Source organism: Mandrillus leucophaeus, unplaced genomic scaffold (assembly GCF_000951045.1).
Source record: "Mandrillus leucophaeus isolate KB7577 unplaced genomic scaffold, Mleu.le_1.0 Scaffold25, whole genome shotgun sequence".
NCBI classification, from domain to species: Eukaryota; Metazoa; Chordata; class Mammalia; order Primates; family Cercopithecidae; genus Mandrillus; species Mandrillus leucophaeus.
The window spans coordinates 4,140,407-4,156,763 of record NW_012102587.1 but is presented as its reverse complement, the minus strand read 5'-3'; the positions used below and the strand labels follow the sequence as shown (position 1 = coordinate 4,156,763).

Genomic DNA, 16,357 nt, shown 5'->3' with positions numbered 1-16,357 from the left:
TACTATCTTCAATTTTCAACAATATCAACCACCTTACTTCACTTGACTTTAATGCCAGCCTCTCAGGGCAGGGTATAAAGCACCTGCCCCCCACCTCCCACCCAGCATACAAGTGCTTTAGATATCCAGAGTGTCTGTGACTTGTCCACAATTGCAGCCCGAGCTAGCAAAAGCAGCATGGGAACCCAGGCCTTCAAACCCCAAACCCAAGGGTGTTAACATTAAGCAATGGCTCTTTCTGAAGCTACAAGAGCTAAAAGGGCAGGTGTCACCTCTGGCTCCTTGAGAGTCAGTTCATTGGCGAGGCGGAACTACCCATGAGTAACGGCAGGAGCAGCCGCCACCACAGCCGCCACTCAGAACTAGACACCGTGCCTGGCACTTCACAAGCCTGTGAGGTGGGCTATGTTTCTTCACTCGCCAGAGAGAATATGAGGGCTCACAAAATGGTAAGTCTCCTGCCGTCTTGGCTCAGCGGGGTTCAACCCAGGAGTGTCTTCCAACCCATGCCCCCTCCCTTGACCACGTGGCCTTGGCTCCTAGAGTTCTCTCCCTATCTGCTCTTTCTCAACCCATCTCAGGTTCTAACTCCCTAAGGAACTCTTCCTTGACTATTCTGGCCCACTCCTAAACTCCTGGTGCACTTCACTTGGAAGCACACATGACTCTTTGCTTTAATCTCAACTAAACTGCAAGGCCCTTGAAGACTACAGTACACCACTACCCATCAATTATAAAACATTTATTGGAGTTTGTGCTATTAGTGTGACTGCTGGCTCAGTAACTTGGAACCTCTCGATGAAGCTATACAGGTTTTGGGGTTTTGTCTTTTTATTAAAAAGCAAAAACCTACAAAGAAAATGGGGCTTCTGGTCACATCCCAAGGTTGGGCCCAGGGAAAACTGAAAATTTAGAATTTGAGGATTTAGGTTTGTTACTCAATAGCAACTTGTATTATCTTGAGGCTGGATGAAACACAGATAATCATCTAGTCCACTTGGTACGATAAAAGATAAGGAAAAACCAAAGTACAGAGGGGTAAAGGCATTTCTCCAGAGTTCATGCAGTGTATTATTTCCCAGTGTCCACGGATACAAATGACTGCTGCCCTGAAAGGCATCTAAGGGCCATTCTTGAGTGCAGGGGATCTGGCTGAGATGAGGTCAGCTAGTGATTCTAACTGGTATTTGATCACAGACCTCTGGCACACCGGTGCCTTTCTCTGGCTACGGCGTTTGTCTAAAGGACTGCATGAGACACCATGCTGGCTGGGTGAATCAGAAACCAGACAAGTTCCCAGGAAGTTCTCTTTTCTTTTATAAATAACTTTGGTCTGATTTTGCCATTTTAATTCTTTAAAGTCATAAAATAAAAAGTTAACCAGAAATGATTTAAAAATAAAACCCCTGAAGACATAATACTGGTGGTTTTATATTTATCTAAGAATCAAACTTCCCAAAACAAGTCAAACCACTTGAAGCTGGATTCTGGTGCCTTAAACACCACGACCTTTGTGTGTGTAGCAAGAAATGTTTGGTGACCCAGCACGGTGACATGAATGATGCTAATATTTTCCTCTTTTAACAGACAAGTGTAACTGGATATGCACTAACATGGCAAAGTTCAGAATAAGCTAAGTCTAGTGATCGGAAAACCTCAATTACAGAATATTTTCAAAAAACAGAGTTGGGCTTCTTTCGAGTTGGGCTTCTTTTAAGTTTAAATAAAACATTTACTGTGAACTTCAACATTATGGGTACTACAGGCACATCACAATGACTGGCAGCAACAAATATTCTTGCATTAAATGTGCATACAATGATTTATAATTAGTATGTTTCCTCAGAAATGGGCACTTCTGAAATGAATAAGGATGTCTGAGAACAGTTCTATGTAGCAACATTTGTAGAGCATATGACAATTTTAAAAGTGTATTTCTATATCATAATATCTTTCATTCTCACAACAGAACTGCTTATTCAGGGTTATGCTGAGATGAAGAAACCGGGAACAGCTGGACAACAGGAGACGCGAGACTAAAAACCAGGTTTTCTGCCTCAAGATTCGTATCTCACACTGACCCCAGAATCTCTTTGTAGTATCAATTCTCTTGTTTAATCCTCTCTTTTTAATCACCAAAGGAGAGGTTCTGTACCAGCTCTAAGAAACAGATTACAAATTCTAACATAAGAAGAGTTTAAATAAATGGAGTTCTCTTGGAAACAGAAAACAGGTTCAAAATTTTAAAAGATCGCTCTCAAGGCCTTAGCCCTTTAAGGTGTTTGCTAAGTGCCAACTCTACTGCAGACCACACTGGCTTCATGAATGAGGCACTGAAACTCAATAGCAAAATCTGTTTACTAAAAAGATAAAAAAGAAGTTAGATAATGAAAGAGACTTATTCAAATAGGGACTATGAAAACATTATGTCTAAGCTCAGAAACACCAACTTTTAAAATAAACACTCTAAATCGGTGTCCAAATCCTTCATCTATCTTGCTTACTACTACAGAACATGTATGTTAGCTTTGGATGAATGGTGTCTGAGACAGATTTGGTACTTGGCACATTTTCAGTGTGTAAGAAACACATTCTGCACATATAGCTCCTTTCAAAAGAAACTGAGAAAGCAGATGCTTGCTTACATGAGAAAACAAGCCATCTTATCATCAGTCCTACCTCATCCATCTTCCCAAATAGTTTTTGTGACAAATTTCAGTTTACAGAAATTGTATTTCAAGAAGCTGTCCTTCCTCACTGCAGTCACACAGTCAGAGCCGCAGTGCACGTGCTGGTGTGGTAACATCACGCTGGCAAGAGCAGGGCAGCTGGTGCCAGTGTCTCTACAAGCAGCCCCATGTTAACCTGCCGAGTCTTTATGCTCTTCATCTCCTGCTGAAGCCCAGTTTTTGTCTGGGAATACAAAACCAACTAGCTTCTTATTGAGAAGGAAGTTCCAAGAGAGCTCACTCTGGGATAAATATACTTTGGAAGTATTAGTAAGACAGGAAAATAGACTATGTCTTTGTATGACTAATAAAGTAAGTCTAGAAACATTTCAGATCCTTTTCAATAAATGTTTGGAGTCGTAAGAATTGAATACAATGGTGAGAAAATGGAAGGACTAGAGAACAATTATGTGCCAACAAGATGCCTACAACACAAACTTTATGCGCATCTCAGCCTTCTGCCCTAAAAAAACAGCAAGAAGGAATGGAAAAAGATTGGTTAAAATAAGAGGAAGCTAAGAACTTCAAGGGAAAAGAAAAAAAAGGAACGAAAAAGGAAAACCCAACCCCAAACCTAAATATACAGATTCTTGAGTTATTATAGTGGCTCCTGGCAAAGTGACAGAGTAAAGTTTTATAAGGAAACTCCAAGGGCAATGAGTCAAGGTGAGTCAAACTATGCAAAGCAGGAAGGCCTGCCAATGCAGGCACCGTTCCCAACACATCTCCTCCACCGGCTCTACCACAAGTCAGTAACGGCAGCATGGAGGCCCCTGAACCTGAGTGCTGCTAAGTTTATGTTAAGCAGGACATATGTTCTGCTCTTTTCCCTTGGGCAATTTAAAGGGCCTCATACCTGAGAATTTTCTCTCCTAAATTTCTAATTTTACAGAAAAAAACAAAAGATCTTCCAAGAAAACAGCAAATAACAAATCCATTACTTAATGTTGTTAACTTATACTTCTTAGGACTCACTTTAGATAGATATCTTCCAACTGGAGAGTCAGTAAGTGCGTGCCAAGACACCACGGACGGCCTGGCGTTTCATTTAAATGCCCAAGTCTAAGTATGTACTGCCCCATGAAAACAACTGATATCATCTCTATGTAAAAGAACATCAGGCCGGGTGTGGTAGCTCATGCCTGTAGTCCCAGCTACTCGGGGGGCTTAGGCAGGAGGACTGCTTCAGCCTGGGAGGTGGAGGTTACAGTGAGCACAGCTTGTGCCACTGCACTCCAGCCTGGGTGACAGAGCAAGACCCTGTCTCAAAAACAAAGCAAAACAAAAAGAACATTTTAATTTCATTTTTTGATCATGTATTCTCATGAAGGAGAAGCAATTATGGTTTTAAAAAGTTAGCAAATGCCAGCTGCCCCTTAAAGGAGACACAAAACCTAGCTATATCTCAGTTCTGCCAGTAACTGCTGTGCATACAGTTCCTCTAGGACAAGCTTGTCCAACCCGTGGCCCAGGACGGCTTTGAATGCAGCCCAACACAAATTCAAAAACTTTCTTAAAACATTATGAAAGTATTTTGTGATTTTTTTTTTTTTAAGGCTCATCGTCTATCATTAGTGCGTTTTATGTGTGGCCTAAGACAATTCTTCCAATGCGGCCCAGGGAAGCCAAAAGATTGGACCCCCCTAATCTAGGACCTTCCCTCCTCACCTGGGAATCACTATATTGATCGTACCAGCTCACCTGGTCTTCACGTTTTTTAAATGAGTTATTATAAATGAAAAGTGCTTTGTTCAAATGTGAGTGATTATCGCCATCATGCAACCAAGCCAGATTTTGGAAACCCAGTCATTAGTCTGAAAACACATCCATCCCCTGTGTACTGTGTGCTGTTTTCTAGGACTAGCAGGTGGAGAGAGGCCCAGTCTGAGGACAAGACCTTCGCCCTTGCTGAGCTACAATTGTGGTGGAGTTTTGAAGAGGTCACATCAGTCCCTGCTCAGGCAGCCACACAAATGCCAAACAGAACTATGATCTACGGTCTCTCTATGTAGATGGAAGAATTGTGTTGATTACAATTCCCTTAATCCATGAGTGTGCTCACATGACAGTCACACATGAGCCAAGAGATCAAACCGGGCAAGTAGTTATGTCTCACTTTGGGGTCAAACCCATTATCTGGCAGGCTGTTTTCTGAAGTTCCAATATATGATTTTGTTTCCCACAGTTCATTTTACTGAAGGGTGTCACTGAATCATTTGTATCAGGACAGCTCCAGCCACCTCCCCATTCTCTGCAGGCTTCTAGCTACTTGAAAGCCTGGTGAGGCACAGGGGTTGGACAATCCAGTAAGTAACAGGCTGAGTTTCTGCTGAGTGTGCACCCTCCATGGCACGTGTGCAGGATACAGAGACATGTTCTGCTGCTCTCTACCAGGCAGCTGACGTCCCAATGCCAGGAACTGCAGAGATGGCTTGCTAGCGTTTTAAATACTCAACAGCGAGTGGAAGGGGCACAGCAGGGCTGCCTCCACTCAGCCTCATCTTGCAGAGAGAAGCACACTGAATGCCGGCAGGGAGGAAGGTCAGTACAGCAGCGTGCTACCCGCTGTTGGCAGGAGCTGGGCTGGAACCACCCCTGGCCGTCTCATTTAATTCTCATGAAAAACTCTGTGGAAATATCCATTCCTGTTTTACACACAAGGAAACGGAGGCTCAGAAAGTGAAATGACTGGTCCACATATTTGGAGCAAGGAGGCATTGGTTCTGGGACTTGCACGTCTGCGATTCCAAAGCTGGTCTCCACCTCCCACACCAGACTACTAGGGGCTAAATGCCAGAAAGCAGCAGCAGACCCTTCCCTCCCACAAAGGCAGCCGGAAGCCCAGGCGTGGAACACGTCTCAGGGACAGGGCAGGCCTGTTGGAAACAGCGAGAAGGAGCTGGGAACTGAACAAATGGCACTGGCCCTGGAACTGCGCCACTGCTCAACAAGGACGACCGCAATGGGACTCGACATGGCCGAGACCCAAGGAAGGGGCTCTTAAGCCATGGGCTGATTCTGATTCCTCTATCTCCACATCCCAGCAGCTCCCCATGACCCGCCTGTTCAGCACCCCCGGACACGTGACTGACTCACCTCCTTATGGGAATCTTTGTGGGCTTCCAGAGTCTTCATAATTGTCAGCTCGGCGTAGTTTTTAAATCTTGCTGGTTGATTTCTCAGAATTTCCCTCAAAACTCTCAATGCCAGTGCTCGAATTGAATGCTAGAGTACAAGGGGAAAGGAAGACATCACCAAACACCACACCGCACTTTCACACACGGCAGTCAGCAGGTTCGGCAAGGCCAAGCACCCAGTTCTGGGTTCCCCGGAACCTTGCAGAACCCTCTACACAGATCACATGGTTTACTTGAAATCAGCTTTACTTGACACTGGCTCTCTAGACATCAGCTCCATGAAGGCAGGCACTGTGCCTTAGGGTGACATTCCCAGGACCCAGCGCCTGACAGGCATTGAAAAAAGCTTCTCGAACAAGCCGTGCACTCGAGACCAAATGAGGATGATACACCTAAGTTCATTACCAGTTTTCTGGGGATTTTCAGATTTCCTGAGGCTTCAGCCTACAAATTATGCTTCTGTAAAATGTATGAAAGAATGTGTACAAAGCACCTGGATGTTTCATCAACACAGCCTGTAAGACTGAACTCCACCTAAGGACAGTGGAAGGCCTGTCATTATTCCTGACCTTCCATGTGATGAGATCACTGGGTGTGTAGAGGCCTCAAGTTGGTTAAGGCCAGAGTCATGCATCTGGAGGAAAGCCATTCCAAACAGACTCCTAATCTCAATAAAAGAGAAAGGAGTTTACACCAAACAGAGCCAGAAAGTACATCCTGATTCTTTGTCACTCATCTGTACAATTCACACACTAATACACCATTTTCCCTGTCTTCTACATGACATCACTTTGTCTCCCAACAGAGCCAACAAGGCATTAACTGCCTTACGAGCCAATACTTTGTCTTTTTTAAAAAGTATTTTTAAGAAGTTTTTTTTTAAAAAAAGGTGAAACAGATTACTTATTACCATTCTTCTATCTTTACTTATCCCTAAACCAAACTATTAATCCGAAGCATCAGAAAGCTATCTGAGTCTCCACAGCATGGCACGCAGCAGCCTCCCTGTCACTCGGTGGCCATGCAAGTCCCCTCTAGCTGGCCGTGGGCATGGCCTGTCACCTCCTGGCAATCCTCCCATCCCCCTCCTCCAGCCCCTCACCACAGCACTCTCTTCTCATTTCTGCTGGCCTACACAAAGCCAGTGTGGATGGAGAAAGTTTTTCTTGCAGAGGTTTAATTCTGGTAATTCCCAGCATCTATTCCTGTTTCCATATAAGGGACCAGCTCCACAGGTGGGAGAAGGCAGGACTTTGACCAGATTACTCCCCCTTTTAAGAGTTCTCTATGTGCGATGTGCAGATCACAGACCAGGCATGTCACAAATGCCTAGTTTGTCACATTCAAATGTCCCAGCATAATGAAGCTTTTTTATTTTAAAATTAATAATACAAAAATCAGAATCATGCTTCTGGAGCCTGCCACTTGACTGATTGAAATTATTGGAACTCTTAACATATATGTAGGGGGGAACCAAGATGGAATTTCATAGAATGTAGCATTTAATTAGGTCTTTTAAAATGGACCTTTTTATTTCTCAATTACATATGAAACAAAAATCAAACTCACAAGTGAAAAAGTGTATCCTAAAAGACCACATTCTATGCTAATGAAGTTTTAAGAAATTCTGTGTTAAAGCAACTAGATGCAGGAACGAGGTTCCCTCAACTACTATAAACCCAGTTGCAGACCATGCACGTAAGCCAAGAAGCAGCTTGTTGCTGATAAAAACATGACCTTACTAAACGTGCTCAGAAAATATGTGAAAAATGAACAAATACGTGTTTTGATGTAAACAGTAAGCACAACCCAGAAAGTAAAGCTGAAGCCAAGTCCAGCAAGAAAAGGACATCATGACCCCATGACACGGAAAGGGGCAAGGTAAGGCCAAACCAGCATCTCACGTCTTTGTCTCCGAGGGTCTCCAGCAGCAGGAGCAGGATGGTCTTGAAGTGCTCCTCCCAGACACCCAGGCTGTCTTCCCGCGTGATCTTGAGCAGCTCCAGCAGGGCTCCCTTCCGTTCCTCCACTCGCTCGTTATGGTTGGACAGCTCTTTCAGAAGGTCAGCCACCAGGTCAGAATGGTCGATGGGCACTGGTGAAACACACCACACATACGTCACCTCGTGAGGAAATGCCCGGCACAGGGGCTTCCTCAGTGGTGCCCAGTGATCCTTCCCTTCCTGCCTCATCTCCCAGAGGCGACGCCTCCTTCATGGTTCCCCTCCCACCCTCCACTCCGCTTCACTGTCCGGCCTCAGCCTACACACCCTCCACCAACCTTCTCACCACACCCTCCACCAACCTTCTCACCAAGTTCACTGTGAAAGCAGAGGTGCGAGACCAGCTGTCCAGTACCAACAGTCAACGTCTTCACCCTTCCTTGCTATCTTTTCCCTTCTACTTCAGACAGAGAGGAGAAATGCCTGCATCCACCAAAGTCCCTTTTCAACCCTCTTATTTTCCAAAACTCTCTCCCACTGCCATGGTCCTGAGTCAGCCCCACCACTGGACAGCCTTTTACCAGGGTCAAATCCACTCCCATACACACATATTCCTCAAGGCCTCCTCACCATCACATCTGATTATCATCCATTCCCTTCTCAAATGTCTATAGCTTAGGAACCAGCATGGTGAACAAACACCAATCAAGGTGTTTGGACTACTGGTGGACTATCTATGTGGAGACTAAAAACTGGCCCAAGATGACTCCACATAGTTACCTGCAGGGCTGTGAACATGGTTTCTATGGCAGAAAGGCACATCCTTTCTCCTCCATGTTCTTTTAAGAAACCTCAACTCTGAATATTCAACTTTAAATAGAGAGGATGAAAAAACAAACACATCAGAGAAGTTATTAGGAACTACTTAAACGTGTATTTGCATACTTCTTTAGCTTCTAAGATGGGGTAGCAAACACACAAGAAAGCCTGAAACGGTAAAGAACTCTGTCACTTCCTCCTGCCTTCCTACCTTTTTCTCCTTTTCTTTAAGCCTTTTAGTAAACAGTTGGTGAATAACTAACATTGTAATTTCTACCTTAACCGAGATCTATCAAGGATAAGGTAAACAATTCTATAAGCAATGAAAACAAGTAGTCCACTTCTCCCAAGAAGTGCCAGTCCTTACAAACACTACACCCTATTCGCTCACTGCCCAGTAAGCAGAGTGTGGCAGAGTCTGAGACGCTACCCACCAGCCCATAAGCAATTAATAGCCAAGTGATTCAGCTTTTCATCCCTACAGCCACTTCTGCTTTCAAACAGAGAACTTCTCTTCTATCTTAGCATTCCCCTACTATCTGATCCCTGCAAGAGGATCCGCTTTCTCTTCTTTGGGCCCCCACTGGATCTGGCATCTGCCTCCAGCACAGGCCTTCTCTGGTACTAGTGTGACCACTATCAGTCTACTTCCCTGACAGACCGTGAGCTCTCTGAGGCCAGGGACTGTGTCTCCTGTGCCTCGGTCCCTGGCAACCCATACACTTCATGACACACAGTAGGCCCTCAGTGAATTTTAACTATTTAGAATTCTAATGTAGGTTCTAATTACTCATTCAAGCTTGAGAAATAAACAGGCCTCAAAACCATAATTTTTTAAAAGCACTATCAGATTGAAATAAACCAAATCATGTAACATGAGAGATGAAAAAACAAATAATTAAGTTTTGGATAAAAATACCGTCGTACAAATACATACTCATCACTCACTAGTTTATTCAATAATGGACACTGGTCTTAACAAAGGAGCCAGAAAGAAAGTTCTGGCTCTGCTCCCTACTTCCTATGTTATATGCTTACGTTACATTTTGGGCAAATCTTTCTGACCCCACGCTTAGCTTAGCACCAGACACAGTAATGCAAGTGGTCAGTGTACGTCAAACCCCTGCCTCCCAAATGCAGCACGGAGGTCAACACAGCTCCAGGAAGACCTGGTTACAAAGCAGGTGTGAGAGGAGAGGGAAGCCTCGGAGCGGTGCTTCAGGATCTCACTCCACAGCTCGGGGAGCTGGGAAGCGCAGGTCCAAGGCCTTCACAAAGGCTGAGCCCGTGCTCGCCATCCTGTTTGTTCCTACACCCCTGGCTTGCCTGGGCCCTGGGTTCTGCAGCAGAGCCTCCCTGATGGTAGAGTTTGGCCTTCCCTCATGCTCAGCTGTGGCAGTGGCTACTTCATATCATGTGTGACTGTTTATTTCCTCACTGCCCTGCCACTTGTGCTTCTGTTCACTGCCGTGTTCCCCGTGCCTAAGCACACAGTAGGGATTCAGTAAGTAGTGCCTGAACAAATGACTAAGCAGAAAGAACAGACCCAGCGTCTCCATTTACATCTGACCAGTGGGCCTGGTACTGGCCAGACAGGAGGGAGCACAAGGGAAGCACTTCTGGGTGGGGACAGTTAAGCAAAGAGACACCAACCATCTCGAAGCTGCTCCATGTCGTCATCAAACACAGCCTCTTTCAGGGCAGTCTTGTCATAGGTGTTGATGGCATCTGAGTAGGGGTACGGGTTGTAGTCTCGTGCCCGCGGTCCTGGGAAGGCGCGTGGAGGCTGGGTGTTGAGTAGCGAGGTCTTGTTATCCAGAGCTGTCCGGCCTCCTTCTACCTCGCTGGTGGCAGGGGAGGCAGCACCCCCATCGCGGGACACCTGGAGCACAGCACACTGTCAGTTACCTTCTGGGACTTATAATGGACATTTCCTTTGAAAGCTCAGAAATATTAAGAGGGCCAGAGATTTTCACTTGAAATATGTATGGCCAGTGACAAAAGGACAGCTATTAGTATTGCAGTGCAAAAATACCAAATCCATAAACTACCATAAAAGGAACAATATGCTTGCATTTGCATCTAGTCTTTACACTTCAAATCTCCTTTACTTTGTAATTTGGTGATTCACTTTACCAAGACGTTTCCTGAGGGATGAAAGGCTCAGAAGCCTTTCCTTGAGAAGGAAAGGCTGTCCACTCACATCCCGGCTCTCAAGGACCAGATCAGCAATGGGGGATTTGCACTGCGGCCCTGCCCACATCCACAGACAGAAGCTCTTCCAACTGCCATCATTAAGTCGAATGGGTGTCATCCATCCCCAAATTAATTCCTTGTACTCTATGTATTCCTGCCTAGTGCTGGGCCTCAATGTGTCACAACCTCCTGTGACAGAGAACTCAGCACCTCCTAGGCATACCATCCTTCTTTTAGATATTTCTGACTCAGAGTTGTTATGCTGGGTCAAAGAACAGGTCTTTAGTATCTTCCGAATTTTGTTTTTCTTTGCTAGTATATTCTGAATGTTGTCTTCAACAAATTCAACCGCTGGCCCTCTGACTGGCCCCTTGCCATGGTACTGACAAGAGCAAATCACTTTTACTCTTAGGGTCCTCTCACATGGGGCACACCACTGGTCTAGCCCCTTTGCAGGTGGCAGTGTAGCCCAGCGGGTGTGGGCTGGTGCTGGCAACGGGGCCAGACTGTTTTCCTCATCCCAGGCATCTGACTATCCAACAACGGTGGAAACATTCCAGGCAGCCAGAACACGTCGGTGACACCTATGGCAAAATTTTTACTTGTGCTGATGACAGGATACATTTCTCTCAACTTGTGCTAATGCATTTACACTTTTTTCTGGTTGTAAAAGAAAAGTAGATGTAACATATCATTTTAATCATTCCTAAGTATATAATTCAGTGTCATTAAATACATTTATGATATGTAACCATCACCACTATATATACCCAAAACTTTCTCATCATCCCCAACAAAAACCCTGCATCCTCATCCCTCTCCCTTCCCCACAATCCCTGATAAACTTTATTTTACTTTGTCTCTCGGAGGTTGCCTATGCTAGGTACCTCAGGTAAGTGGAATTGCTGAGCACATCCCACTGTGTGTATATACCACATTCTGTTTATCTGTTCATCTGCTGATAGGCACTTGGGTTGCTTCCGCCTTTTGGCTCTTGTGAATAATGCTGCTACGACACAATGGTGCACAAATATCTGTTCAGGTCCTTGCTTTCAATTCTTTTGGACTTGAATCTAGTGGAGGTGCTAGGATGCATTTGGTTTTTAACACCCACAAACAAAATTTTATATTAATTAAGATGTAAAAAGAATTCATAATATATGCATAGACAGAAACAAATTAAGACTAAAAAGGTATAAATCAAATCTTAACAGAGGTTTTCTCTGGGTGGAAGAAAATTCACGGATGGTTTTAATTGCTTCTTTTTATACGTCTTCTAAAAATACTACTATTATAATGAAAAATTATTTATAAAAGAAAAAGGTAAGCCATTGAACAGGAGGTTTAAAAAAAACAACAAAAAAAGAGAAAGGTTTTAAAAACTTCAGACATTTTAAAAATAAAGCTCAACTCCCAATTCTAATCACTGTTAACAACAAAACCTTACTACCTCAGTGTGTGTCTCCACGCAGGCTTTGCACAGCAGGAATCCTGTGTGCACGCTGCCTTCTGTTTTTTTTTCCTTACAGTGCAAGCATTTCCCACGTGGATGAAGTTTTTGTACCCACCATGTTTAATCACACCACTACCTCTACTTGGGTTTTAAAAAGATTTACTCAGATGTTCCCCTTTAATATTTTTGCTACTGTAGATAATGCTGAAATAAGCTACCTTATGGAAATGACATATATATTTTTTTCTTCTGTTGAGTTCTTTCTTTAGTGTAGACTAACCATACTGGGTAAAGAATATGCAAATCACTTTTGCTAAATATAATTTTGCTGAGTTCCAAAACATTGTATCAATTTCCCATCGCACCAACATTACACTAGATCCTTATACTCTTTCTAGTATTAAATGTTATAATTTCTATTAAAGCAGAGCAGAAGGGAACCTTGATATAAGTCTGCTGTATTTCTGTAAGTGACCATAAGGATGGGCTTTCTCCCTATGTTGAATGTCTTCATTTTTGCTGTGTGCACCACCCTCCTACTGCATCTGACATTCATCCTATGGCTTGTCTCCCTAGATTTGGTTTCCTTGTTAGGCTTAAGAGGAGCTGTACTGGCTCCCGAATCTTTCACATTTAACACAGTTTTATATTCACCTCAATGTTTTAGCTAAAAATATGGTAAGTGGTGGCTAAGTCAATTTTGAAGCTCCTTCATTCTTCGATTTTCTTTCTTTTTTTTTTTGAGACAGAGTTTCGCTCTTGTTGCTCAGGCTGGAGTGCAAATGGTGCAATCTTGGCTCACTGCAACCTCCGCCTTCTAGGTTCAAGCAATGCCCTGCCTCAGCCTCCCAAGGAGCTGGGATTACAGGCATGTGCCACCACGACTGGCTAATTTTTTGTATTTAGTAGAGATGGGGTTTCACCACGTTGGTCAGGATGGTCTTGAACTCCTGACCTCAGGTGATCCACCCGCCTTGGCCTCTCAAAGTGCTGGGATTGCAGGCGTGAGCCACCATAACTGGAAAAAGTAACCCCTCATGCATCCACCTTTTCTACTGTTCTTGGTAGGAGTTCTGTTTCCCTAGTCAGATTGTTCCATTCCTCACACTCCTCACAAGTCCCCCGCTTCAAAGCAGGCCTCCTTCCACTGCCCTGGGAAACCAGCAGTGGGAAGACGCTCTACTTCCTGCTTCAAGCCCCTAAAGCTGCCCTCCTCCCTAGCTAAGACCAGTCATTCCACCTGGGTCCTAACCTCGGATCCCCACATCCCAAAGGATCTGCATCCACTCATCTGCTCCCCTCCGCTGTGTAGACAAGGTGCTTCTCTCCACCGGCCCTGCTGGGAGACATCTTTCCCATCTGAAATGCCCTGTGATCCTCATTTCTCTCCAGTTTGTTCCTCAACGTCTTCGTCCACCGTGATCTGGTTTCCATTCTCAACCCTGCACTCAACTATGCTCACAAGAGCCAATGTACTCCTGGAAGAAACTAAATTTGGATATTGCAGACTGTAACTACGTGTAAAGTTTATTTAAGAAGAAAAAACATGGAAGTCCAGTGAGTCTATTCTCAAAGGAAAGGTCTTAACTTTACATCAAAACGTTGGCAAGTAAATGTGTATTTTATATCTTTTAGGTTAAAATAGAACATTTAACGTGGATAATAAACAAATAATCCAATGGAGCCCTTTCATTTCATATGTGACCCGTTATCTCTTTGCAGCATGGCCCCTTTGGCTAGAATGTCCTTCCTGAAATAGTCTCCCTTATCTTCTATGGCACTACCCTCTCCTGGTCTCCCTCCTGTCAGCTCTAGCTTCTGTCCTTCCCTTAGTGCTGATGCTTCTTAGGATTCTGTCCTTATCCTTTACCTGGTGATTTCACTTACTCACTTTTCTTTAGTTATATTCAAGCAACTAATCAATATCTCTCAAATATCGAACTTCAGCCTGAATCACTGGCTGAAACAGACTGGTATATCCAAAGTCCTGATGGATATATTTGCTTAGATATTCCACAATTTCTGCAATTTGCATGTATTCAAAAGAGCATTCATTGTATTTCAAAGACAGCATCTCCTTCTAGAGTAATATTTCACTGAATTGCACTAGCATTTGCTCAATAGCCCCAGAAGACTTCTGATTCTTGTTTCTGCTCATGCCCTATTCAACCCCACTTCCTCCTGAATTATTCTCCATTCCAAAGTTAACAGTAGCCTGTCTAAAATATAAGTATGACTATGCCACTTCGCTGCTTAAAGATCCTTCAATGACTCTAATATCACCAGGGTTTAAAGTCAGAGCATTGGTTGGGAATACCCCAGTGAGCACATCCTTCCTGAGCTGGCCTCTGCAGCTCTGCTCTGAATCTCCCCAACCACTCCTCATGCCCAGTCTTCTCCACTTCATCCACTTCAAACAGGAAATCACACCATGCCCACGGCCATGTCTTAGTCTTCGAACAGGCCCTCCTCTTACTACAACCCTCCTACTCAACCTGACAAACTCCTCTGGACCTCCAGGCTTCAGTTCAGAGGTGACGACATCCTCTCTTTTGCACATCTGATATGGTTTGGCTCTGTGTTCCCACCCAAATCTTATGTCAAATTGCAATTTCCAATATTCAATGAGGAACCTGGTGGGAGGTAATTGGATCATGGGGGCGGAATTCCCCCTTGCTGTTCTCATGATAGTGAGTGAATTCTCATAAGACCTTGCTGTGTAGAAGTGTGTAGCACTTCCTCCTTTGCTCTCTCTCTCCTGCCACCATGTGAAGACCTACCTGCTTCTCCTTTGCCTTTCTGCCATGACTGTAAGTTTCCTGAGGCCTCCCCAGCCATGCCTCCAGTATAGTCTGTAGAACTGTGAGTTAATTAAACCTCTTTTCTTTATAAATTACCCAGTGTTAGGTAGTTCTTTATAGCAGTGTAAGAACTAATATAGAAAATTGGTACCAGAAGTGGGGTATTACAATAAAGATGCCTGAAAATGTGGAAGCAACTTTGGAGCTGGGTAATGGGCAGAGGTTGAAACAATTTGGAGGGATCAGAAGAAGACAGGAAAATGAAAGAAAAGTTTGAAACTTCCTAGAGACTTGTTGAATGGTTGTGACCAAAATGCTAATAGTGATATGGATAGTGAAGTCCAGGCTGAGGTGGTCACAGATGAAGATAACGAACTGGAGTAAAGGTCACTCTTGATATGCTTTAGCAAAGAGACTGGCAGCACTGTGCCCCTGCTCTAGAGATCTGTAGAACTTTGAAGTTGAGAGAGATGATTTAGGGTATCTGGTGGAAGAAATTTCTAAGCAGCAAAGTGTTCAAGATGTGGCCTGGCTGCTTCTAAAAGCCTCTGCTCATTTGCACAAACAAAAAAATGACCTGAAACTAGAACCTATATTTAAAAAGGAAGCAGAGGGTAAAAGTTTGGAAAATTTGCAGCCCAACCAGGCAGCAGAAAAGAAAAACTCATTTTTGGGAAAGAATTCAAGGCTGCAGAAATTTGCATAAGTAATTAAAAGCCAAATGTGAATAGCCAAGACAATGGAGTAAACGTCTCCAGGACATTTCAGAGAGCTTCATGGCAGTCCCTCCCATCACAGACCTGGAGACCTAAGAGGGAAAAATGGTTTTGTGGGCCAGGCCCAGGGCCCTGCTGCTTTGTGCAGCCTTGGTACATGGTGCTCTGCATCCCAACTGCTCCAGCCCCAGTTATGGCTGAAAGGGGCCAAAGTACAGGTTGGGCTGTTGTTTCAGAGGGTGTAAACCCCAAGCCTTGGTGGCTTCCATGTGGTGTTGGGCCTGTGGGTATGCAGAAGGTAAGAAATGAGGTTTGGGAGCCTCCACCTAGATTTTAGAAAATGTATGGAAATGCCTGGATGTCCAGGCAAATGTCTGCTGCAGGAGCAGAACCCTCATGGAGAACCTCTACTAGGGGAGTGCAGAGGAGAAATGTGGGGTTGGAGCCCCCACACAGAGTCCCCACTGGGACACTGCCTAGTGGAGCAGTGAGAAGAGGGCCACAGTTCTCCAGATCCCAGAATGGTAGATCCACCAACAGCTCTCAACATTAGCCCATGAAAG

At 44.3% G+C, this 16,357-nt stretch overlaps 1 protein-coding gene across 6 annotated transcripts in view; it reads right to left on the bottom strand.

Annotated features, from left to right (window-relative positions):
- The window catches only part of CLASP1 (cytoplasmic linker associated protein 1), a 333,527-nt gene that overhangs the window by 17,676 nt on the left and 299,494 nt on the right, over positions 1 to 16,357 (bottom strand). For all 6 annotated transcript variants that reach the window (XM_011983419.1, XM_011983418.1, XM_011983417.1 and 3 more), the window contains 3 exons: positions 10,282 to 10,510; positions 7,771 to 7,961; positions 5,826 to 5,954 (listed from right to left, as the gene is read on the bottom strand). In XM_011983419.1, coding sequence (XP_011838809.1) covers positions 5,826 to 5,954; positions 7,771 to 7,961; positions 10,282 to 10,510 — 549 coding nt within the window. The remainder of the gene's footprint in view (positions 1 to 5,825; positions 5,955 to 7,770; positions 7,962 to 10,281; positions 10,511 to 16,357) is intronic.